Source organism: Erpetoichthys calabaricus, chromosome 15 (assembly GCF_900747795.2).
Source record: "Erpetoichthys calabaricus chromosome 15, fErpCal1.3, whole genome shotgun sequence".
Classification (NCBI taxonomy): Eukaryota; Metazoa; Chordata; class Cladistia; order Polypteriformes; family Polypteridae; genus Erpetoichthys; species Erpetoichthys calabaricus.
In genome coordinates, this window is record NC_041408.2 from 71,526,993 (window position 1) to 71,553,777 (window position 26,785).

Below are 26,785 nucleotides of genomic sequence, written 5' to 3' on the forward strand. Positions count from 1 at the left end.
ATAGAAAATACAAATGTGGAGATATTATTTTTTTGTAAATGTTAGTGTTCTAAGGGGATAAGTTTAAGTACATTTGTGAAGTAATTGCCTGTTTTACATGTATTAAAAAAATAACCAAATCTTTATGAAAACATAAAAGTTAATATTATCTTTATTGCATTTGTATGTTCACCCGGAACCCTTCCTGTGTGGAGTTTGCATGTTGTCCCTGAGGCTGTGTAAGTTTCCTCCCACAATCCAAAGATATGCAGGTTAGGTGAATCAGCAAGGCTAACTTGGCCATAGTATGTCTTTGGTATGTTTGCCTTGTGATGAATGGGTGCCCTGTCTAGGGTTTGCTTCTGCCTTGTACCCTATGGCAGCTGGGATTGGCTCCGGCACACTCCCACAGCCCTGGTCTGGACTAAGCAGGTTAGAAAATGACATGCCATGTTCATTCTATTAATATCTATTTTGTAATAAATTAGTTATGGTGACCTTTATACTGTGTTGTGATATTAGTTAAATTAAATACAGACTGGCCCGTTAATATTAGCCATTCTAAACACTATCATCATTTGAAAACAAATTCCTATGCTTTTTAAATAATACTCCGTGTCAGTATCGGTAGTCTGACACATAAAATACTTGTATCGGTATCGATTTCAAAAACAGTGGTATCTCCTATCCCTACTTCTGTGTATCTCCTGTCCTCCCTTTTTCCTCCAATCCTGTCCCTGAACCTACCTGACACAGCCTGAGGATGGACCAATGTGGGAGCACTGTCAGGTATTAGGCTAGGCTTTATGCCCCTGCTCTGTTTACGGTTACTACTCACAACCACACTTATTTTTAGTTATGAGGTTAATTTTATTGACAAAATACATTCTGCCCTGTGTTTTTTTTCCTCTATCTCTTAAAATCTAACCTGGTTACACTTGAAATTCTGTTTGCTAAATAATTGCTTACTTGGAAATTAAGCTACTTTGGCTAACGCTAAGTAAAAATATTAATCTGAATTCCGTCTCCTAACTAAAATCTGGCTTAGTATATTCAATACTGTTCCTTTAGTTGAGGCAGACTCTCTATTATAATCAACCACACACCTCCAGAGGTTTATTTTTCTACATCAAAGCTGGAGTTTTTGTATTACTCTCCTCCCTTGTCAAAAGGCTACAGTGCATCCGGAAAGTATTCACAGCGCATCACTTTTTCCACATTTTGTTATGTTACAGCCTTATTCTAAAATGGATTAAATTCATTTTTTTTCCTCAGAATTCTACACACAACACCCCATAATGACAACATGAAAAACGTTTACTTGAGGTTTTTGCAAATTTATTAAAAATAAAAAAATTGAGAAAGCACATGTACATAAGTATTCACAGCCTTTGCTGTGAAGCTCGAAATTGAGCTCAGGTGCATCCTGTTTCCCATTGATCATCCTTGAGATGTTTCTGCAGCTTAATTGGAGTCCACCTGTGGTAAATTCAGTTAACTGGACATGATTTGGAAAGGCACACACCTGTCTATATAAGGTCCCCCAGTTGACAGTTCATGTCAGAGCACAAACCAAGCATGAAGTCAAAGGAATTGTCTGTAGACCTCCAAGACAGGATTGTCTCGAGGCACATATCTGGGGAAAGTTACAGAAAAATTTTTGCTGCTTTGAAGGTCCCAGTGAGCACAGTGGCCTCCATCATCCGTAAGTGGAAGAAGTTCGAAACCACCAGGACTCTTCCTAGAGCTGGCCAGCCATCTAAACTGAGCGATCGGGGGGAGAAGGGCCTTAGTCAGGGAGGTGACCAAGAACCCGATGGTCACTCTGTCAGAGCTCCAGAGGTCCTCTGTGCAGAGAAGAGAAGCTTCCAGAAGGACAACCATCTCTGCAGCAATCCACCAATCAGGCCTGTATGGTAGAGTGGCCAGAAGGAAGCCACTCCTTAGTAAAAGGCACATGGCAGCCCGCCTGGAGTTTGCCAAAAGGCACCTGAAGGACTCTCAGACCATGAGAAAGAAAATTCTCTGGTCTGATGAGACAAAGATTGAACTCTTTGGTGTGAATGCCAGGCGTCACATTTGGAGGAAACCCGGCACCATCCCTACAGTGAAGCATGGTGGTGGCAGTATCATGCTGTGGGAATGTTCTTCAGCAGCAGGAACTGGGAGACTAGTCAGGATAAAGGGAAAGATGACTGCAGCAATGTACAGAGACATCCTGGATAAAAACCTGCTCCAGAGCACTCTTGACCTCAGACTGGGGCGACAGTTCATCTTTCAGCAGAACAACGACCCTAAGCACACAGCCAAGATATCAAAGGAGTGACTTCAGGACAATTCTGTGAATGTCCTTGAGTGGCCCAGCCAGAGCCCAGACTTGAATCCGATTGAACATCTCTGGAGAGATCTTAAAATGGCTGTGCACCGATGCTTCCCATCCAACCTGATGGAGCTTGAGAGGTGCTGCAAAGAGGAATGGGTGAAACTGGCCAAGGAAAGGTGTACCAAGCTTGTGGCATCATATTCAACAAGACTTGAGGCTGTAATTCCTGCCAAAGGTGCATCGACAAAGTATTGAGCAAAGACTGTGAATACTTATGTACATGTGATTTCTCAGTTTTTTTATTTTTAATAAATTTGCAAAAACCTCAAGTAAACTTTTTTCACGTTGTCATTATGGGGTGTTGTGTGCAGAATTCTGAGGAAAAAATGAATTTAATCCATTTTGGAATAAGGCTGTAACATAACAAAAGGTGGAAAAAGTGATGCACTGTGAATACTTTCTGGATGCACTGTATATCTTAATTATAGCATTAATGTACTTTTATTGTTAGGATCTGTTTATGTTAATCGATGGCTCTGTTTTACTGCATGATTCATGTAATCTGTATCTGTGTGTGTGCATTATGTAATTTATAAAATTTGCAATTTGTATTTTAGCTATAAATATCTTATAGTGGTCTGAACCTGTACTCAGTGCTATAACATTAAACAATATCTTGATTTTAATTTTGATTTATGTTTTAAATTAATAGCTGGAGGGCATCTGGGCAAAATACTCCAAGTACAAGAATAATTTAAAAAAATTGCAAAATAGGGTTCTTCCTTTCTTAATGAAGACCTAAAATGGCAATTACATACAATTCTGTCACCATTTAGATTGCATCATTGCAGTAATAATGAGCATAGTTTTCATCACATATGGCTGTTAGCTTTACAGAGAATCATGTTAGGAGTAGAGGCAGCTCTTTTGTGAAACTAGGACAAGCAAATAGATCATTGCTGTCCTGTAACCTGCTGACAATTGATGAATCGACAGATTAAGTTGATGAATTACAAAGAGCAATTAGAACGTAACATGGATGGCATAGCTAATTAAAAAGACATAAATAAAAAAGAAAAGAGCTGCATTGTTTTGGACATCTTTCTGAAAAAAAATGAAAATTGAGGTCTGAATGAATGTCAGCAACAGCAGTTCACACAAAAGTCAGGTGAATCCAGTCTTTACTTTTTGATGTTTTGCTCAGTACTTAAAAAGAAAAAAATATTTTAAAACCTCACTTTTTTTTTTGAAGACTGTACATATTGTGGTTGCCGTTGTTATCTACTGCCACAGCCTAATTGTGCTTGATCAAAAACAAGCATAATCACCGAGTCTGTTACCTGTCCATATTCATCAAAAGCCATGACAACAACTGCTGCTCCAAAGCGACGGATGATTCGTGCCCTTTCCAGAAATTCATCCTCCCCCTCCTTTAGGCTGATGCTATTGACAATGCACTTGCCCTGGCAGCACTTCAGCCCTGCCTCAATCACAGCAAAATTAGAGGAGTCGATGCATAGAGGTACCTACACAAGAGCAGAAGCATTCAGTTCATCAAGTTCAGATAGTTACTTAATATTGAGGTTGTCCCAATACTTTATCCAGATACCACAAAAAAAAAAAAATTAAATAAGCCTTCAGTAAAAATGAGATTTAAAAAAAGAGTAAAGGTTTACTGTAATTTTCTACATGTTCCTAAGGTACAATAATAATCTTTGTAATGTTTATTGCAACATCAATTATATTTCAAGCAGTGACAATCTATTGAGTGAAAAGTAGGCTTTAATATAGTAGTAGTTAAAATCAACTTTCATAAAGGAGGCATTTTATAAATTACCTTGGCGATATCTGGCTCTGAGGCAACTAGCCTACAGAAACGTGTCATAGCAGTGTTTCCATCCAACATGCCTTCATCCATGTTAACATCCAGAATCTGTGCACCCATATCTACTTGCGTTTTTGCTATGCTGAGTGCTTCCTACAAAATATAATAACCAATTAACAAAAAAGAAATTTAAAAAAATTATGAATGATATACTGTTTTTTTTTTTTCTGTGGCTTAAAAAGAAGAATTTGTGTAGTACTCACAAGTACACAAGAAAAGCTGCCATCCAGGAAGCGAGTCCAAATTGAATGGCTTTATTTTTGAGATAAAGCGCAATACAAAAGAAAGCCAACAGGTTAAATTACACAGCAGCATGTAAGGTAACTACTAGGGTCTGTAAATGAACCCCAATTAACCAATCCATCAGTGAAACATGCTTTATATAAACTCTGGACCAGGGCGTTTCCCAGCTCAAGACCGAAATTTTATGATACCATAAAACACTTAACAATTGGACCCTTCATTTTAAACACAAGCAAGGAATTCTACACTACATACAGTACTGTATAATGCAAGAAAATTCAAACTAGTTGAAATTCTTACCACCCCCAATATGAACCAGTATCTTATTTATTTAGTGAGGAGTTATAATGAGTTCATTTTAATTTTCAGGTAATTAAATCTAGTAACAGTACAAAGCTGTTGTGAATTTTCATTTTTTGAACTTTCAAATTCATAGTTATTTAGTTATTGTGTACATTTAAATATTTTTTCAACAGAGTAATATGTCATCACTTCCCACCAATATAAAACAGTGTGCAAGCTACTGATTGCCCAAGTCTCTGGATACCAATAACAAACCCTTTGTGTGATAAGTTAGTGCTCTGAAGTCTGCTGAAAGTTTGGAATGTAATGTCTCGGGCTCTGTTTGCTAGATAAATTTTGTACTTCTTGTTTTTGATACCTGCCGATTGTGACCTCGTCTTTTGCTCTCATCTCCTGGCTCTTGCACCTCCTTTTCTCTGGTGCCTGTCAACATTTTAGGGTGTTGAAACAACGGCTTTTTTAACATTGTCACATTTTTTTTTGCTATATTTGTGGGGGAAACCAACAGTGAGTGAAGTGATTTATCAATATTCTTTATATCATTATACTTTAGTAATGTTATGTGCTTCAAAAACAAATGAATTTATTCAAAAGAACACTAACTAAAAATCAACTGAAAGTTATCTACCTAGCTAGCTTTTTCAGTAATTAGAGGTATTAAACCACGTACACATGATGAGCAAAAAATGTAAAATGGCAATATCCTAAAAGAATTGTGTTTGATTTTTTAAACATGATTATTTAGAGTAGGTGAACAAAATGCTTTACTCCTTAAACTGATAGCTAAAAACATAATGTGAATCTAGAAGAATGGCCTGGAAATTATTTATTGTCCAAAAATACGGCACCAAAATAGCCATGCTGACTGTTAGTACCACCATTCATAGCAATTCTGATGATGTTTTAAGCCACATGATACATGTATATAGTCCTAAATGTATGTACTTCTTGCTTTTTAATACATAACCCATGTTAAGTGGAATCACAGAAATTATTCTGTCACTTAAAATCATGAATAAATAAAACTGTTGTCTACATATGTGTTAATTAGATCCTGAATAATTAGAAATAAATATTCATCCAGTGTTGATTGTTAAATAGATACTCATTTAGAAATAAAGCTATTCAGGCTAATGGAATTATGCTAAACACAAAATTTATAGAATTATACTTATAGAATTTATATTTTCTTTCTGAAACTCAGTTTAGAGACATTAATACTATTTTCATTAGTCAAGGCCTTTTTCACCTTTCTTTATAAATATCAGAACATAGGATGCAGAGGAGGGCTTTGAATGATTAATAATATTGTTTTTGAAATGACCTCTAAAGTCCTATGCAATTTTATATATTCTAATTTAATATATAAAGAAAATAAAATGTAAATAAAAATTATATTGAATCACCTTTATTTTCCAGAGAGTTTAGTAAACTTTTACCTGGATGTAGTATAAAATTATCATAAAGTAGTTTTAATGAGTAACTTTGGTTACTATTCCTGCTTGACTCAGTTGGGTCAAACTCATTGATTCATTCAGCCCACCCTGTCCTTGCCAAAAAATATATATGTGCAAAAAATACAGCCCTGTAAATAAATGCAACTCATTTATGAAACATGGTTAAACAAACAAAAGTAGGTATTTTTAAAAGAAGCTCATAATGGTTTTAAGGCAACAAATGATTTCTTAAATTTGAACATCAAAAACTACTGAATACAAAGGAAACAGCAACATTTCAACAGTTTGCATGGACTAAGGAGTAATAAACAACACAAGAAAGCACACTTTCAGATTAATTCTTCTAGGTACTTAATAAAAATAGAAAAAATGTTACACTGTATTGAGAACAGCAGCAAAAATCACAAATAACAAAAAAATCTGAGCTTTATGGCAATTTTTTATAACATTACTAGCAGGAATAAACTACAGCAGATAGAATAATGCTGCAAATTATGTAGTCAGTTTCCACATCCAGAACAGATAGATTATACTAATAGAACTTCCCTCATGCATACGCTTGGTAAAGTTAAATTTAAAATGAAGAAAGGCATTCTACAACTGATTTCTAAAATGGCATTATTAATCTACTTCATCCTAACTGTTTAAAAACTCAAATGCTATAATTGTGGAGCCAAGACAGAATACAATGTATATTTCTTAACTGACCAACATCTTTTCCATCAAGCACCTTAAAAGAGGAAAAAAACAAGCCTTGCAACTTCAGTTTCACAGCAAATTTGAAGAGGGATTGTTTAAACTTCTGTGCATACTCTTCACCAAGACTGTCTGCAGAGGCCATTAGAGGTTAACACTTCATGTTAACAGCAAACAAAGACGACATGAACTCTTCGTTAGGCTATCTAAACTGCAGCAAGCTGCATTTCATGCTGCACATTTTGCATAGCTTTTATTTGCAGATCAGTAAAGTCACTGAAGTAGAATAAACATCTTTGGCTTATAATTTACACTGTATGTATCACATATATAACATTTGTCTTGTCAAAGCACAGTAAATCCATTCACATTTCTCAAAGCCACAAGATGCATGTTCAAAATCATTTCAAACTGTACTCTTCTTTTTTATTCTACTCAGAAAACTCGAACGATAAAAGTTTTTTTTCTTTTTCCTGACAGGGGTTGAACCTTACAAATGCGAAGATATTATCAAAATCCTGAACATGTTTTTACAATTTTTAGTACAGTATCTGGTTTAGTTTACCTCATAGTTGCCTGTTGTAATAAGCTTAGCAAACTTCCTAGATCCTGCAACATTACAGCGCTCTCCAATGTTGACAAAATTAGTGTAGGGGCCAATTCGAAAGGGCTCTAAACCTTAAAAGAAAGAAGAAAAAGAACATAATACCACTAAGAATATGTTACTCTGGATAGATTTACATGGCTTCACCTTTGAAAACGCTAATACATTCAGTTGTATTATGCGTGCAGGAAACTTAATATGTCATAATAAAAACCAAAGGATTAAAGAAATGATGAGGCACACAAAATGCAAAACATTAAAATAGTGTTACAATAACAAAGTAAAATAAAATAAAAAAAATAAAAAACAACCTTGGATCTTCATTTCACAAATATACAGAGAGGTGCTTCATTAAGGCATGACTTAGGGCTGAAAATATATAAAATTGTCCTCAACAGTTTTCTCCTTACAATTTATATTTTCCTGAAAGGTTTTAAGAGCCAGTGTCTGTGTAAGTAGGCAAGGAGTGGTTTAAATTTTACCCTACAAAGTCTTACATAAAGGCTCTTCAATACAAGAAGATTTAGAGTTTATGTAAATACTATATGAAGAGCTGTTTGAAAGTTTATTTTTAAAGCCTATTTTTTACATGATATAGTTTATTATGTGTAACACACATGGTATATGTTTATTATTAAATTATTGGTTAATCACAACTATTACTTTAATAAATTGTACCAACTAAGAAAAAAAAAATCTAAATCGATAAGCCACTGGTTTCAGCAACCCTAAAACAAATTGTCCGAGTACATACCCTCAAGTTATTTTCTGCTTGTAAATCCCACATGAGTTGGACAGGCATTATTGACCAGAAGAGGGGATGGTTCCTTACCCAGATGGGAGGCTCCAAAAAAGTAGACAGGCATCCCGGCCAGGGGATAGATATGTTCCAGACCTGGAAGTAATGGCCAAAGTGGATGGACGGACAGCCCACCAGAAGAAGATGTTGCTGGGGACTCTTTATTCTCCCAGGACGCAAGAGGGCAGCAGCCTTGGATATTGGTGCCCAGTACTGAACCAGTAGGCCCTTCTAGGATCTGTGGGTGCCGCAAGGGGGCGCTGCAGGGAGATGAGCTCCCTAATAAGTGGGATTTCCATGTGACCCGGAAGTAATTCCGTCAGGTAGTAGCCCTGGCATCGAAAGTACTCCTGGGTCCTTAATAAAAGGGACCGCACTCCAGGGGCAAGTCGCTGCTGGGAGGACGTGGAGCAACACTTGACTGGAGGATGGCAGTGCGGTGGGGAAAGGAGAGGTAATTGAGAGAATATTTGTATGGAGAGAAGACCTGTGCTTGAGCTTTGTGCTTTTGCTACTTTGTGGAAGTACTTTTTGAATATTAAAACCATCCTTTATTTAAACCCGGGACTGTGCTTGTGTGCGGGGTTCGCTGACGGACCTGTTCTATTACATAGAAAATAATGAACCTGTGATTTGTTACAATAGCTAAGTTGTATTGTTCTCATTTTCTGTGCAATTTTTTACTGCAATCCCCAAATGTGTAATACTGCATATTCAGAGACGGATGCAATTTGCACAATTAGTGTTAATAATAAACACTGCTGTGATGCACAAGTCACAAGGTACATGTCTGTATTGTGGTAGGGCTGTGACTACTTTCCGCCTTTTTTGGGAGGTTAAGCCTGATATTAGCTTTTCAACAAAACTGCTCAAGCCCACTCTTTTGTTGATCTAACTTTCTGCTCTGATGAAATAACAGGCTATATACATTCACTGGTAAAGAGATCTATAAACTGATAATGGCCTAGGATTAGGGAGACTTAGGAGCAGGTCTGAGTGTATTTTTGGTAATTTTCACTTTCACCACTTTAACACAGCTACTCATTAACACTTCTTCCACTACACTGTTAAGTGGTGCAGATCTAAACATAACATGTCGCTTTTAACCTCAAAACGTTTTGAAGTCTTAGGCATCACACCTGACAACTCCTGTGTAAAATGTTTTTATTTCTTTCTGTGTTAATTTACTTGTTAGTTCACTTTAACTCAAGGCAAAATACTTTCATGATGAAATACAGCAGTATCTGTGCCACCTTTCAATGCTACTGGTTAATTTACACATAGAACCAGTAAAAGTGGATGAAAATCAAAAGCATCCTCAAACAGCAAAACAACCCCAGTTTGGCAAATTTGTTCAGTGAAAAATTGTTTATTTATGTCTTCTTCCTACTATAGCACTGAGAAGATGATAATGCCAGACAAGGACTCTGAATCATAAACAGAAGGGGATGGAACAGAAGACATCTTGACGGTAACCAGCAATACTCATGAATACTTCTCCAATATAAAAACCCTTGACTACAAAAAATAATTTAAAAACAAATTAGAGGCATATATTTTTAAAAATTCTTTCTAATGAATTGAAGCAAAAACCACTGTCTTAAATAATGAAAAGGCCCATAGTTTTGTTCATTTTCCGCATCAGGTAGTTCTTTTTCACCTACTTCTCTCGCATAAATCAGTTGCTCTCAATTGAATTTAGAAAATGATTAGTTTTGCCTAAGCAATGGTTTCAAAGTAAAATTAACATTTGGCGATAGGCGTGTTAAACATTTTAAACAGCACTACTGCACTTGCTACACAACAATTACTCTGAAAAAGAAATATAATTTATTAAGCACTGCTACTATTTCATACACTATGTTGAAGTGAACAGAGCAGTAGGTCACAACATCAAAGATGATTTCACTTTTAAACTGAAAAGCATCCCTTAAGAGTTTACTTCTTTTCCTGTTTATTTGTGGCAAGTATGGTGGAATTTCTTTCATCATTAGTAGTCTTGTAGTAGGCATTGACAACTGAGGTTCCAAACTTTCGTGACCTCTCTTATGACTCATTAAGTCTATTTTAATTTTCCAAGTCAGTTTTAATTTGTAAAGCAAATAGTCAAGTGATTTGAATCTTCAGCAAGAGTATTTACCTTCTCTATCCTAATGTTTAACAGTTTTTCATAGTCAGTACAAAACAAAGTTAGATAACAAGTTATAATCACCATGTGCAGTGCAAGAACCCCTTGATGACTGAAAGTTGACTGTGAATTTTATTATGTGGGTAAGCATACGGTCAGCACTTGTACTGTACTTTAGGTTGCCATTATTTACTAGTAAAGCACCTTTTCTCCTGTCTCGCATCTCTTGTTTATTGGATGTGCTCTACTAATGAAGACAGCCAACAAGTAAGAATTGGATAACAATGCATCGCAATATATTCCTATAAATGACTCTTTAGATTATAGAAGCATGTCATTTTATTAAGGCTAATAAAAGAAAGTAAACTTACTGTAGAACTCCTCTGTCAGCCATGTAAAAATAATAGTCAAAATTGTTCCATTAATAAACAGAAGCAAACACATATTTGATCTAGTTTAGCATGTACTGATTTATCTTTTAAAATAAATCATGCAACCTCCCTCTAGGTTAGTGGCCTATGTGATCAATTAAATATTGTGCAAGTGCATTCAGTTTATGCCCTAGTTGATGACATACTCAGATAAGCTGTAAAGACAAGGAAACTGGGGAGACTCCAGTTTTAAAAATTCAATACAAGCTCTCTCAAATGCAGCATATACTGAGAACTGAAATCATAATGGAATTCTTATTTGCATCTCAACTTCTGAATTGCATGATTCTATGTATCCATGAAGAGTATGCTAAATAAAATGGAAATACAGTATTAAAGCAATTAATTTAATTATACTCTAACACAAAGAAAATTCAGTAACTTAAAGAAAAAGAAATTGTGCAGGCTCTGCAATAGGTGCTGTTCATTTTAATTAAAAAAGGTTATAAAATATTTAATGAGCTATCAAAGCCTGTAATAATTTTCATGGCAAAGAGAAATATTTAAATTTTAAATTACAGATACCTGATAATAACATGTAGTCACTGAATACTGAAGATGATGGAATTCGGGGTTTGCAGTCCTTGACACACTCTGCAATTTGTCTTCAAAGAAATACTACTATTAATATTTAACTCAAACAAATTTAGAATATAATGAAACATACTTTCCATTGTGAAATATATATCATCTACACTCTGAACATTGTTAAAGCATAAGATGTGTTTTTAAATTATTTTAGAAAATATATTACCTGGTAAGCTATTATTTGCCAACATGGTTTAAATACCATACATAAAAAAAATATATTTTTAAGAATTTACATTAATATGTAAAATTATTTTAAAACTGTTAAAGAAGTGTCTTGCATTACCTAATATGTGCTGGAGTAGTGCCACAACAACCACCAACAACATTCACCAGTCCATCCAAAACAAATTCCTTTGAAGAAAGTGAGATAAGCAGGACAACATTACATTTTCTTGTATTTCACCATTTAATAAGTTATTCAAATATTACTTACATACATGACAAACAGCGCAATGAAAGATAAAATAGGTTATCTGTAAACATTGCAGCTTTATAAAAGCTATTTCATTGAATATTTTTAGGCAATTATACCTTTATGTGCGCTGCAGTCACATCAGGAGTTTCATCATAGTCTCCAAATGTATTGGGTAGACCTGAAAAAGAAAAATAAACAATATATTACAGAATAACATATAGAAGAAATGTATATCCTTGAAAGGAGCAGGAAAGTAGCTCCAAGATCCAAGACTGTGAAGGCATAGACTATTACCTGCATTAGGGTAGCATATAATATATGAAGTTGTACATTTTCCAATAGCTTCAATGAATGGCCTCATTTCTTTAGCTCCAAGAGCACAGTTTAATCCAATGCTGTTAAGAGTTCAGACAGATTGATTAGTCCAATAACGACTGTTACAAAAAGGAAACAAAAACAATACCTGACACAATAAAATAGCCAAGTGATAATATGATAAAATGAGTACAAAAATAATCAATCGACAACATTTGACAATCTCTCTTGCCTACAATGTTTAACTGAAAGTTACTATCAATGGATTATATACTGACCTAAAAAAACAAGCAGAGAGATTCCACTTAGCAATTATTCAATCATCAGAAAAGCAATTTCTGGGATCTTATCAAGTATTGAGTATGCCAAATCAAATGCAAATAAATAGAATATTAATGGTTCCAGCTTTGCATAGTGACAAATAATTTTGCTTATTCTGACAGGTAAGAATTAATATCAATCCATGACATACTAAGCTTCTCAATTTACTCTGAAGGAAGGAGGCATTTGATGCCCATGTGATTGGAAGAGTTACAAAGAAATTTCAAAGGAATTTAAAGTCAGTATAAAAGATTATCTGCAAATATTAAAATTCCACGATCATAGGCAAATGAAATGAGAAAGATGATCTAAGGTGTCCACAAGAATCCCAGGTTATTGTGATAATAAGCAAAGTTAATTGCAAACTTTAGATTGATGAAACTCTGTTCTACAATGAATATAATGAAGGAAAAGTCTCTGCTCATAAAAAAAAAAAATCAGACGTGAGTATCAATAGGCTTTGTGCCCTAGGAACCAAATTACCCAAACTATTCTATAACATTTCAGTAATTATTTACCGCTGTGATGCTGACTGTTCTGATCATAAAATAGGTCATTACGATAGCAATTGATGAGAAGAATTCACAATTAATTGAAGAATTATGGCATTTGAGGGTTCCTCTAGAGTGCCTCTTTCTCTTGCACAATTTGGCTCAAAAACTAATCAATACATCTTCATCTCATAACAGGCTTAAGTTTCATGTTTGGCATTTTTCCATCCAGGGGTTTTAGCTCTAGACCGTCCTCAAGAAATCTGACACACAGACACACACGCAAACACAGACAGACACGCACCCATTATCAAGATACCAATGTTTTTGATATCAAGAGACCTAAAACATCGAGATCTGTAGAAAACCAAAGATCTAAATTTTTAACGAATCTAAAGCTTTCGCTTCTCTCCCATAGATGATAGTTTATGGTGGGGGAAGGTGCAAACCAAAAATGTCAGAACTTTCTCAGGACACAATATGGTTAATACAATAAACAATGTTTATCATCATACTGTATTTAACAGCTGTCAATGTCAATGAGTACTTGCTGCTTTAACCATTATTAAGCACTGATGGTATTACTTGCAGTTGGGCTGCATTTTCTGCTCATGGGTACATAGAGCATCATGCTGTTCAATATTTTAGAAGAAAATTGGTAGTTTTGAAAACATTGCATTTATAACCTAAGCATTTGTGTTCTTTACATTTTTCTCTCTCTCTTTGGTCCTACTGGATCACTGCTTTCTGGCTGTAAACATCCAGAGGCCCATGGCTGCTTTTTGTGTGGCTTTAATACTTAATTTTATTTTATTAAGTAATACAAGTCCACACTTTCATATTGTAGTGACTTACTGTGACCGCAATCACAGCTGTTTAAAATGATTTGTTTTAGTAGCGCAGTAGTGGAATTCATCAGCAAAGGAATGATCAATGATCATAAGTGTAGTTCTTCATTACACAGTTCACTTACTTTTTCTCATCTGCTGTATGCAAGGAGAACACAAGTGTGGTTTAACTAATAAGTGTCATATTCTGTGCTGAGAAAATCGGTCATATCTAGTTGAGAAAAGTTCACTCTGTCCACCATTCAAACTCCTATTTTACTTTATCCCTTTACACACACTGAACTGAAATGGCTAATAAACAAAACAAGCAACCAACTGCTTTATAACCCACTTGTGTGTCTGTCTGCCATAGTACGGACCAAGTGGGACAGGTAAGCATATAGAGTGAGCGAGAGCACACAGCAAAAGGGCATGAATGTGAAAAAGAGAAAGGCATCCTAGAAGCAAACAGGAGAATGCCTGCTTCATATTTAAAAACCCACCTCCCAACATCTGAGCTCCAGCTACCTACATAAGAATAAATCGTAGAAAAAAATGCAGAGCCTTTCAGTCATGCTATCAGACATTCTAGAGACACTGTGCAGTCAATGTGAAATTCCAATGTTCACCAGAATACACCAAAAATAAGATGAAAATTAAATCTGCCGATTTTGAGTTGCTATAATTTGACACTAAGCTCAAATTTCCATGTACACTTTTACACGCTGCTGATTCTTTAGAGAAAACATTTACCAAATTTCTTGGACTTCAACATTATTAATACCAACTATACACTGTAATGCATGGAGGCTTGGGGTCCCATGACAAGGCTGAGTGAGGTAAGCACAACCTCCCTGAGACAAGAGAGGGTGCTGTCGCTAATAATATCCTTGTCTTTTTCCACAGCCCAGAGAAGATGCCCACTGAGAGCACTTCTGCCTGGCTGCAACATCCAGAGCAAGAAAGGTCACTCTAATTATTATAAGGCGTGACCCAGGAAGGTGATGTTCGATTGCAGACTGGGACCAAAGTCCGTTAACAGTTGCAAAGCCAAGAGGGAATAAGGGTTGAAAGTGCTGTTGGCTAATTTTGAATCAGTATCTTTTCAGTTGTGCATTAAGCACCCATGTTGATTTTATATTTTATTTTTTCATTATAATTAAATGAGGTTACTGGGATGGTACCCCCAACATCTCTTCCTGCTTCCTTGCTACTGGTCAAAACACCATGATGGCTACTATATTACTGTTAGGTCTGCTTTGCTTTTTGGAACCCTGTGTAGCCTGATGTCATTAAGATAACTATGAATTCAATAATATAACAGACCTTACTTTTTCAGAATATGAGGCCATCAATCAAAAGTCTAAAGCTGAACAAAATACTGCAATCAATGTTTTGTTAAACATATTTGAAGAAATGAAGGGATTAAGAGTTGTGGAATAGCCAAGTTAAAGCCTAGATTTAAATCATATTCAAAAACTGGGGTGAGATTTGAAGTGGGCTATACATGCAGGAAGTTACTCAAACATTACACAAGTCAAATGAGAATAAGATGCCCACATGCTCATATGTTAAAAGATAGCAATTTCCAAGGTGTTTAAATTCCAAAAGCACTGTATGTATAATTTTGTGGCTACAAACGTCAGCTCTAGGCACATTAGAACACAGTGTTTTCTTGGTTTTAAAGCACCCCACTGAGTTTCTGGAAATGTTTATGTCAGGCTGAAAAAATATTTTATGCACATGGGTTTTTCAAACACTATTACTGTACTATACAGGTTGTTTATGTATTATGCTTTACTGTATTTACATTGTATTTACATGTGACCAGCACCATACAAGCGTTTCATACTACATACAGTAAATAAAACCTAATGAACATAAATTTTATGCGAGCATCCCCTCCAGCCAACAATACACTTGTCCCAGAAGGTCAGATGCAAGAACACGGATATATGTGAGACTTGCACATTCCTACCAAAGCCCCAAGTTTTTTTTCATTGCCTCTGGGATTCTTACCACAGGTCTGCATGCTAGATTGCATGGTGATTCTAAATAAGACAAAGGATTGAGTACAGCTGTACATACAGGTAGGTCCTGTGATAAGCTACAGACCACATTCAGCATTGTTTTACATTTCATGTTTTTTTTTCATTGTTGTTTTTTGTTTTTTCTGTCCTCTTGGCCATCAGACCTTACATTATTCTTTGTTATTTAGTATTGCCTAACCTTATTTTTATATTTCTATTTTTTCTAAACTTTTCTTTCATTATCTTGTAAAGCACTTTGAGCTACATCATTTGTATGAAAATGTGCTATATAAATAAATGCTCTTCTTGTTGTTCATGTCCCATGACAAAAAGCTACTATGCTTCTGCACTGAGAATTACTGGAAAATTATGTTCTTTTTTCTTAAGGAGGCAGTTTCTGAACAGATGAACTTAGGAACCATGGAATTTCCCAAGATCCCTTTACTGCTTGAGAAGTTACAGGTTATACGGTGTAAGATTAATAAAGGAGCATAACGTTAATGAATAAGCTTAAGATTGAAGGAGTTGTTCATTTGTTTACTGATATGTGTAGTTTTGGTCAACTAAAAACATGTTCTAAGGTTAATGAAGGTTAAAGAAAGAAAGTTGATGATGGATTAATGACAACCCTTTCTGTGTGTGTCTAAAAAAATGCCTGTACCCACTTGAAGATGGACTCCGATAATACAAAGTCAGCCAACCGCAGGCATCCAACAAGCTTCCTTCAACTATTTGTACATGGGAGTGAAAGTTGCATTAAAATCAAGCTAAATGTATTCTTCCTTTAGTACCATATTTGCTCATCTTATCATATAAATGTTTGAAAAAACCATAAAGAAGAAGTTAGATTACATGCTCTACACAACAATGTAAAAATGAGCCTCCTAATCAGTCTTCTGTTGAAATATAAAATACAGGTTAATTTCAGGTGTTTACAGGTATGCATCATGAAGATACTGACATATCTTCATAAAGCATACTTGTAAATATTCTGTCCCTTTAAATATGACTGTGAGGGCACTGTGGCTTTTCATTAATTACCAGTGGGCCTCTTTTTAATAAGGAACTAGGCACATAATGCATAGCATAGACCGTATAAACAATACTGTACACCAAAATAAGATTAGCTACGATGTAAACAAACTTAATCCTGATCTCACGCAGTTGTTCACTGTAATTGATAATCTTGTGCTAGAACAATACTTTGTGGGCTTTTTTTGAAATAGTGTTAATATAAAACTCCCTCAGGTACACTTGGTTCAGAGAGTTCTCTTTTGGCTCAAATGTTTAAACAGGTTCCTTTTTTTCATTCATTTTTCATTCTGTACGAAGGGTGAAGCTGCAAGACTAAAGAAGTAAAAACTCTATGCTTCTCCACTATATTAGTATACAATATTCTTTTCACATATTCTTACTCCCAATACAATTTTTTGTTTGATTTAATGCAGAGAAAATTAATTGTCGACCAAACAAATACAAACATCATGGGTTAAAAAAAAGAGAATAAAACCAAGTTTTCAAGCAACACTTCATTAGCAAATGTTCTCCTCATTGTAAGTAATCCTACATTAATCTATAATTATTGTGATTGATGTTCTTTAATTATTTTTTTAAAGTTTCATCTGGCATTTCTGGTGGCTATTCTGGGGTTTCTGAGGTCAAGGAATTTGATTAGGGCATTTATTGGTTCCTGAGTTTTTTAGCATCTTATCGTGGTGCCATTTTGAATATTGGCAAAGTGCAGGGGGAGATCATCATTTTGTGACTTGTCAGGGCAACCTCCCAGAAGTCCCCTGGAGCATGCTTCTCAGTATTTTCATCCTCGTTTTTCTGACTTACTTTCCGGTTTATGATTCCGATTCTTGTCTCAAGTTTCTGGCTTGGTAAAAGAATGCTTTTTCTCTTTTCTATTCAGACCCTCTGTGTGCTAGGCAATTACCATTTAAAATCCCCTTTCCCCCAAACATGGAATGCACTACTGGAATTACACATATTGTATATCAATTAATTTCATTTTTGATTGGCTTAATAATTCAAAACAAACTTACATATTGGGTGTTACTCAAATCAGGCAACAGACCCAATCCACAAGTCAACAGTTAGTCATTTAATTTCTAGGTCATGACTTTTGATTTTTTTTTTTGTTATCCTTTAAGTACATATTAAAGCCTCTATCCATAAACAGACACACAACCCATCTACTTGACCACAGCACAGTTTTTTAGCCTGCCACTGGAAAGCAGAAAATATCATTCAGCTATCGGAAAACTGAAAAGTGAATTTTTGGATTTCACCGGTTACCAAGCAAAGACACCATATTTTTTCACATATCGTCAAAATTCATCTTAAACATTCTTTTCCTACATGAATATTCAAAGAAATAAAACACCAATAATTTCACTCTTCAATATGTTTTCACCATAAACAATAAAGGATTTTTCATGTGGTAACAAAAAACGTTTGGCCATCCCTTACCATAACGGATTTGCATGAGACACACTAATGACAAAGGCCTCCCCCGTCTGTCCAGATAGAGTTCGTCCACTTTTATCAACTATTGTACCTGATATCTAGGGGAAAAAAGAAGGACAATAAAAAACATGAAACATAAAAGTGCATGAATATATATTTATAAAGCCAAGAAATTTGAGTTTTCCTTACAAAGACAGGGTGTGCTTCGTACTGACTTTCAAATAGCTTGTCAATTGCGTAGAGGGCAGCCTGGAATTAACAAAAAAAACTTCAGACATAGATTTTTTTTAACAAATATCATCTGAACTGAGGATTAGCAACTGCTCAACATGTCTTCTACACTAAAAATCAACTTCAAGTAAAACCTTTTTCATTTCATATTTACAAAACTTCAATAATTGAAATCTTCCTTATTAAAAACATACTTTCTAAAGCAGTTCTGATTCTTGTTTGTTTCAAACTAAATTCTTGATGTACTTTTATCTATGTGACTTTTCTTTATTACCTGCATTTACCTATCTCTTCTTATTACATATTCAATGTGTTTTTTTAATTTTTCATAATGAAGTCTTGTTGTTTTTCCCCATAAATGCTTACTATGAAAGAAGGCTTGCAAAATTAAATGGAGGGACATTTCTCATAAAAGAACATTAATAGAGAAATACTTTGTTTTTCATTTAGGACCGTACTTTTATTACAAGTTAAGGGAAATTAAAAGCATCAAAACTATTATCAAGGGAGCTAGAACACAGAGCACAATTCCCTTGCTGTTCTAATGTTCAGACCAGAAGATTCAGAAGATGTCAGAACTGTATGATTAGCCTGTAAAGTGTATACTCTCTTTCCATCTACTGAAGAAAAGTCAGCAGCTCACAAATGGCTCTGGACTACATTAAGTCCCTCAGAATTGATTCTTCTTAAATCTTTTAAAGATGAAAGAATCCATTATGTACACTGGATTTAAGGGACAATCAATTTTGATTCTGGGTATCAGATATAGACTGGCATACTTTTACATAAAACTAAGAATGGTCTTAAACTCTGACTGATATGTATTTTTTAATCTTTTTTTGAATTTATTAAAAACATGTAACATTCCATGCAATCAAGTCAAACTTAACAGGAATAAATTCAATTCAACCCCCACCCATGAAAAAGAGAGAAAGACCAACAGCCAACATAAAACTTTTGAGAGTAGTAAAGAGAGAAAGGAGACTTTCTCCCCAATATAAATGCTTATTCCAAAATGTTATTGATTAGATCCTGACAAGTTTTTTTAAAAAGTTTTGAACAGATCCTCTAAGTGAGAATTTGATTTTTTCCAATTTCAAACAGCATATAGCATCAGTTACCCACTGACTTAAAAGAGGTGTGTTAGGATTCTTCCAGTTGAGTAAAGGCATTTAATAATTTTTTATTTGCCTTGCCTCCCACAAATACTTGGGACATATCTAGGAACTGCCCTTTGACTAATACTTGCTATGATAGCAATGTTTTCAGGCTCTGAGGCAGCAAACCAACCCCAAATAGTGATGTTCCCTCCACAATGCTTCACGGTTACAAGGAAATGTTGCTATGAGTGTGCTGTGTTTTTTATCTCCAAACATGGTGTTGCACACTTCTGACAATGAGTTCAACTTTTATCTAATCATTTTCAAGAATACTGTACCAGAAGTGCTATGGAACATTCAGCAGATCTACTGTAAACAATAAATCAACCACTTTTCAGCATATCTAAATACATAAGTGCTGCTAGTAATAAAAGTAACCAACTGATTCACTAATGCAACACCTTCTTAGCTGTAAGCCACAGCTACTGGAAGAAGACATATATTTCTTTAACAGCAAGTTGCAAACTGGAGGCATAACATGAAAAACACATAACAATTTCCTAAAAAAGGATAAAGAACTATTGCTTTATTGCACACGGTGGTCTATTCATGTTCATCTCGGCTATTCAGGTAAACAAAAATGTTTCTTTTAAGGTCCGCTAGGGTGTATTTTTATTTTTACTGCAGTGAAGCATATCAAATATAACAGCTACAATGTTTATAATCTTTATGTCATGCTAGATAAAAAGATACATGATGCCCTTCCTGCTTACTGTATCTGCCATAAATAATGGCTTTCTGCAACTTCCTTCTAGTCTACACTTATGCACATTTTCCTTTGCAAATAAAATTCCATGTTTAATTACTGAACCATTACATACATAAAAATCCATATCATAAACCTCAACATGAGCATGTTCTCTGCTGTTATTCCTAAAATTATTATTATGGGTACCATATTGGTAACTGTGTAACAATTAGACTGTAAGTATAGATCCTTCCTAACACCAATGCATAAAACATAAATAACAATTTTTGGATTTTTTATATTCAAGCTTAAAAAATTTCAAAACCTTCAAAGACTGAAACTTTAAATTTAAATGTGCACACACAATAAAAATAAAATGTAAACACCACTACAAATAGCTGCTGCAGAGCTGACAACATCACACTTCACAAAAGTGCAATATAGCTATTATGTCTATAATTTGCAAGATAAAACTACAAATTCTTGACATCAGGCAGCCATGTACAGTGGTGTGAAAAACTATTTGCCCCCTTCCTGATTTCTTATTCTTTTGCATGTTTGTCACACAAAATGTTTCTGATCATCAAACACATTTAACCATTAGTCAAATATAACACAAGTAAACACAAAATGCAGTTTTTAAATGATGGTTTTTATTATTTAGGGAGAAAAAAAATCCAAACCTACATGGCCCTGTGTGAAAAAGTAATTGCCCCCTTGTTAAAAAATAACCTAACTGTGGTGTATCACACCTGAGTTCAATTTCCGTAGCCACCCCCAGGCCTGATTACTGCCACACCTGTTTCAATCAAGAAATCACTTAAATAGGAGCTGCCTGACACAGAGAAGTAGACCAAAAGCACCTCAAAAGCTAGACATCATGCCAAGATCCAAAGAAATTCAGGAACAAATGAGAACAGAAGTAATTGAGATCTATCAGTCTGGTAAAGGTTATAAAGCCATTTCTAAAGCTTTGGGACTCCAGCGAACCACAGTGAGAGCCATTATCCACAAATGGCAAAAACATGGAACAGTGGTGAACCTTCCCAGGAGTGGCCGGCCGACCAAAATTACCCCAAGAGCGCAGAGACGACTCATCCGAGAGGTCACAAAAGACCCCAGGACAACGTCTAAAACTGCAGGCCTCACTTGCCTCAATTAAGGTCAGTGTTCACGACTCCACCATAAGAAAGAGACTGGGCAAAAACGGCCTGCATGGCAGATTTCCAAGACGCAAACCACTGTTAAGCAAAAAGAACATTAGGGCTCATCTCAATTTTGCTAAGAAACATCTCAATGATTGCCAAGACTTTTGGGAAAATACCTTGTGGACTGATGAGACAAAAGTTGAACTTTTTGGAAGGCAAATGTCCAGTTACATCTGGCGTAAAAGGAACACAGCATTTCAGAAAAAGAACATCATACCAACAGTAAAATATGGTGGTGGTAGTGTGATGGTCTGGGGTTGTTTTGCTGCTTCAGGACCTGGAAGGCTTGCTGTGATAGATGGAACCATGAATTCTACTGTCTACCAAAAAATCCTGAAGGAGAATGTCCGGCCATCTGTTCGTCAACTCAAGCTGAAGCGATCTTGGGTGCTGCAACAGGACAATGACCCAAAACACACCAGCAAATCCACCTCTGAATGGCTGAAGAAAAACAAAATGAAGACTTTGGAGTGGCCTAGTCAAAGTCCTGACCTGAATCCAATTGACATGCTATGGCATGACCTTAAAAAGGCGGTTCATGCTAGAAAACCCTCAAATAAAGCTGAATTACAACAATTTTGCAAAGATGAGTGGGCCAAAATTCCTCCAGAGCGCTGTAAAAGACTCATTGCAAGTTATCGCAAACGCTTGATTGCAGTTATTGCTGCTAAGGGTGGCCCAACCAGTTATTAGGTTCAGGGGGCAATTACTTTTTCACACAGGGCCATGTAGGTTTGGATTTTTTTTTCTCCCTAAATAATCAAAACCACCATTTACAAACTGCATTTTGTGTTTACTTGTGTTATATTTGACTAATGGTTAAATGTGTTTGATGATCAGAAACATTTTGTGTGACAAACATGCAAAAGAATAAGAAATCAGGAAGGGGGCAAATAGTTTTTCACACCACTGTAATTCTTTAACTCACCTTTGAGACAGAACATGAAGAAAAAAGTCTGAAACGTCTTAGTACAAACCCTTGATTGTTTGTGCCACTAGCTGTACACTATTGACAGCCCTATCAGCTACACCTTTCTGTTGATGCAAAGACCATCAAACACTAAATAAAAAATATTGCACAGTACAAAAATCAAGCACTAAACAATATCATACCTTGGCATTAGCAGTATCAAAAATGGTTTCTACCAGCAGTATATCCACACCTCCATCTAACAAACCTCTAATTTGTTCGGTGTATGCATCGGCAAGTTCATCAAAAGCTGTCAATAAAAACAAAAATCTTAAAACAACTGCTTCATATTGTAAAGCATAAATGAAACAAAAACAATCCTGCAACTCTTTTTGAAGGACTACTCCCACCCCTTTTTTTTTTTTAACAGTCAACTTTAATATCACAAGCTGCATGAAGCAAAAAATCTTTTTAAAATTCAGGCAGAGCAACAAAGGGAAAGAAAAATATAAACAAACTTATCTGCCATGTGCAGTTCTACCTAATTAGACTGACAAGAATCTCTTTCTATTACAGAAAGCAACATGTCCATTTTTTTTTGTTTTATTTTTCCCAAAAATTCTTAAATATTCATGATAAATGTTTCTCTTAATGAGTCATTTCCAGGGTCAAAGATCACCTCCAAACTACATCCTATCGGACCCCGAAAATACTACACCTGGATTGTTCCTAGGATTTATATGAATTCTGTTCATTGTAGTACCCAGTATTCTCTTTTATATGGACTCTGCTGGAGTGAAGAAGGCCACATACTGTATATACTTTTGAATATAAGTTACATTGACTATGTTGACGTTTGGGCTGTGTATCATCCACAGGAGATCATCATACTTAACACATGTATTTTAGCTAAAATACTGTATTCTTAAATAAAGCACTTCTGAAAAAATCCTCTCTTGCAGGGTAGCATGTTCAAAGAAGAACAACATGTTAAACTGAAGATCAACCTCCCCCATCTTTCAGTAGTCAGAAGTCCTGCTCAATAATAACTCAGTCACTGGGCACCATACTGCTTAATGTCATATCAGTATTATGTAGTTGAACAATTAAGAAAGAAAACTGAGTGAAAACATTACCAGGTGGAATTAGTGTATTGGTGCTTCATAAAGTAGAACAATAATTCAACAGTGTAGTTTCACAAAATGTCACTGAAAAAAATCCAGAAATACTGCAATATGGCTTAATGACCAACAATGATGGGTATGGCGGGCATTCAATTTAAAAGTTCATTCTAGTTTCAACACAGTCCCCAGCTATTATTTTACCAAAAATATGTGTTTGGGATATTGTGAGCATACAACTGGATATTTAACAAGCTAATCATGTAACACCAGCAAACTACTGCATCAGGAACTTTGCTGTCTCTGCTCTAAATAAAAATAATCATTCTTAGCCATTGCTTCAAACAACACTGGGTACAGTAAGTAACAGATAAAAAAAAAGATCACTTAAGGGTGAAACATCCATTTAACTAGTGATATCTCATCTGATGATAAAGGTCCTAACCCCTTTTTAAACAAAAAAACTTTATGTCTGGGTATCTCATAGCAAAGCAGATATGGAACAAACAATAATCTATCTATCCATCCATCCATCTGTCCATCTTCCAAACTGGCTTTTTCCTAAGCATGGTCATGGGGAAGTTGCATCGTATCCCAGCAAGCACAGGGGCAAGGCAGGAACGATACCTGGATAGGGCACAAGTCCACAGGACACAAACACACACACACACATAAGGGTCAATTTAACATCGCCAGTCCACATAACCTGCATGTCTCTGGACTCTGGGAGGAAGCCAACACGGACACAGGCACAGCATGCAAACTTAATAATGTTCAACAAACATTTAGTTAATAAGTGTTTCTGCAACTAGGCATGCCATTGGCACAGAGGCGTGCCAGGCAGTACCACTCGTGCTTGTGATGCTGCCATCAATGCCCTGTATTTACCGGGTTCCCAAAATTCTTATGGATAATAAATAGCACTAATTGCTCCAGTCAAAAAAGGGTGCCTTATTCTATAAGACATCTGTAAAGTCACTCAGACAAGAAAAGAAAGGAGATTACTCTTCAACAGAAAAACACATATAGAACATGATTATTTTAAACATACTTACAGTGCACTTCTATATTATACATACATATTTCTATACAAGTCAACAGAAAAACTTTAAAACAGCTTTATCTTAATATACAATGCAAGACATACAGTATACACATTAAAACAAGCTATACTTTAATCAATAAATAAATAATTAAAATAAAAAGATGAATATTAACTCACTATTTAAAAGTACAAATATAAAAAAAATATTCTTCTTACTAATATTTCGAAAATCTGGCCTTTCAACAGATGGAGAAACGGACAAAGTCTTGTTAGTGGGACCAATGGCTCCTGCAACATACCGTTTAATGCCTGCAAACAATAAAAAGAGCAGTTATGGTTCTGGCCTGTGGTATAATCTTCATTGGAAATATGTATATTAAAGATATGATTGCAGTTTCCAAAAAAAAAAAAAAAAAAAAAAGAGTATTCTGTTTATGTAAAACTTGTAAAGGGTTTCAGAACAAATCTTTTGCTTTGCCAAACAACACACCCTACATATGACAAAAAATTGGTTTCTTTTAACGAAGGATTTCAGAACACTGAGCTGTACTGTGTTAAAGATTATTTACCATGTGAAGCAGGTGATAAAGTTTCCCTTTATTGAACTGCAACATCATCCCACCTCTGTGGTATTCTCAACTATTATTAGGAGCTAGTATCAAGTTTAACTATAAGCAGCTTAATCACCAATTTGTTTAAATTAGATGGAAAAAAACATTGCAGCTTTCAAGAACTAGTTAAAAGCAAAAAAAAGGTCTAAGAATTCCACAGTGTTCCCCAACATGGGAACAGACTAAAGACTAGGTTTAAAAGCGTACAGCATTGATTCAGATCATTTTTAAATAAAAATCAAAGCAACTTTGATTCCTTTGTAAGTATGTCTTTCCACAATAGCACTGCTGACATCATGCTTCTAAAAATCTACAGAAATAATTTTCCAAGCACATTAATACTCTAAAAACCTTTTTAATTTTAGGCTATTACTATACTATGAAATATTCTAGGCACATCTTTTCAGGTAAAAACAAAACAAGATCACTTTCTCTCAGAACCAAAAGACTGCTGAAAACAGAAACAATCACAAATCAGAGGCTCGCATACTCTATATAAAATTCCACACCAGCAGAGAGGAAAAGAAACAGACTCTTTCTACATGGAATGCGACTTGTAGTTAAGTCAACATACAATTAATCTCTCCTTCCAATTAACTCTTCTGTAGGAAAATTCTCAAAGGGTCAAATTATATTTCACAAAATGGTTAAAGCAAATTTTGAATAGAAGTAAAATATAATTGTTAGGATACAATTTAAAGACCCATTTTGTTTTTTTTTATCATGGTAGAGGGTTACAGAGATACATTAAAAAGACTAACCTGTTTCAGCTGACACATCATCTGCTGCCTTTCTAGCTACTTCTGCAGACACCTTATTTAAGCGATATGCCTAAAACAAAGAAGCAGTACTGATAAAAGAATAAAATTCTTTAAGGATCTCTATTTTCACTATATTAATTTTAACTTGGTTTATTTTCATACAGCATACTTCTACTTAAAAGCACAGATCACAGTACACACTTAAAAACAGTACAGATAAAAACATATTATACAATAAATCACAAATAAAAAGACACACGCAAGCACTGCTGAACATGAAAACATCATATAATATATGCAGAAAGAATCACAAATATTGTATATACAATAGTTTCTCAATACATAAAGAGTATGATAATAAATTAACAATAATAATGAGGGACAATGGATATAAGAAAGGTAAAAAGAAAACTAGTCTACACCAATTTTATATGAAAAGGGAAACCAAACTCCTTAAGCCACCAACTGGGGACCAACACCGTAAAGCTCTTTATATGTACAGAACAAGTACTAATGATGCAAACAGAGACTTGTCACTCATGCACTATAAATAACATGTTCAGAGTTACAAAGAGGGGTAAGAGGGTGTACTTAAGTCTGCCGTAAAATTCAATTTGAAATCTGGACAATTATCTACTGGGCCACTTAGATGGAAACAGCAGGAACACGTTAATATTGGGGACAGCAAGACCACCTTAAAATTGGGGACAGCAACGAGAAGGTACTCCTTTCTCATAGAT

The 26,785-nt window shown here is 35.2% G+C and overlaps 1 protein-coding gene across 3 annotated transcripts in view; it reads right to left on the reverse strand.

The window, feature by feature from the left end:
* Nucleotides 1–26,785, reverse strand: part of mtr (5-methyltetrahydrofolate-homocysteine methyltransferase) — a 72,887-nt gene that overhangs the window by 37,586 nt on the left and 8,516 nt on the right. For 2 of the 3 annotated variants that reach the window (XM_051919601.1, XM_051919602.1), the window contains exons 4-16: nt 26,046–26,115; nt 24,890–24,982; nt 22,711–22,817; nt 18,500–18,559; nt 18,314–18,408; nt 12,149–12,249; nt 11,971–12,032; nt 11,723–11,790; nt 11,374–11,453; nt 10,789–10,800; nt 7,452–7,564; nt 4,140–4,280; nt 3,643–3,828 (exon numbers count right to left, since the gene is read on the reverse strand). In XM_051919601.1, the coding sequence (XP_051775561.1) occupies nt 3,643–3,828; nt 4,140–4,280; nt 7,452–7,564; nt 10,789–10,800; nt 11,374–11,453; nt 11,723–11,790; nt 11,971–12,032; nt 12,149–12,249; nt 18,314–18,408; nt 18,500–18,559; nt 22,711–22,817; nt 24,890–24,982; nt 26,046–26,115 (1,188 nt within the window). The remainder of the gene's footprint in view (nt 1–3,642; nt 3,829–4,139; nt 4,281–7,451; nt 7,565–10,788; nt 10,801–11,373; nt 11,454–11,722; nt 11,791–11,970; nt 12,033–12,148; nt 12,250–18,313; nt 18,409–18,499; nt 18,560–22,710; nt 22,818–24,889; nt 24,983–26,045; nt 26,116–26,785) is intronic. The other variant, XM_028820212.2, reaches the window with a different exon arrangement.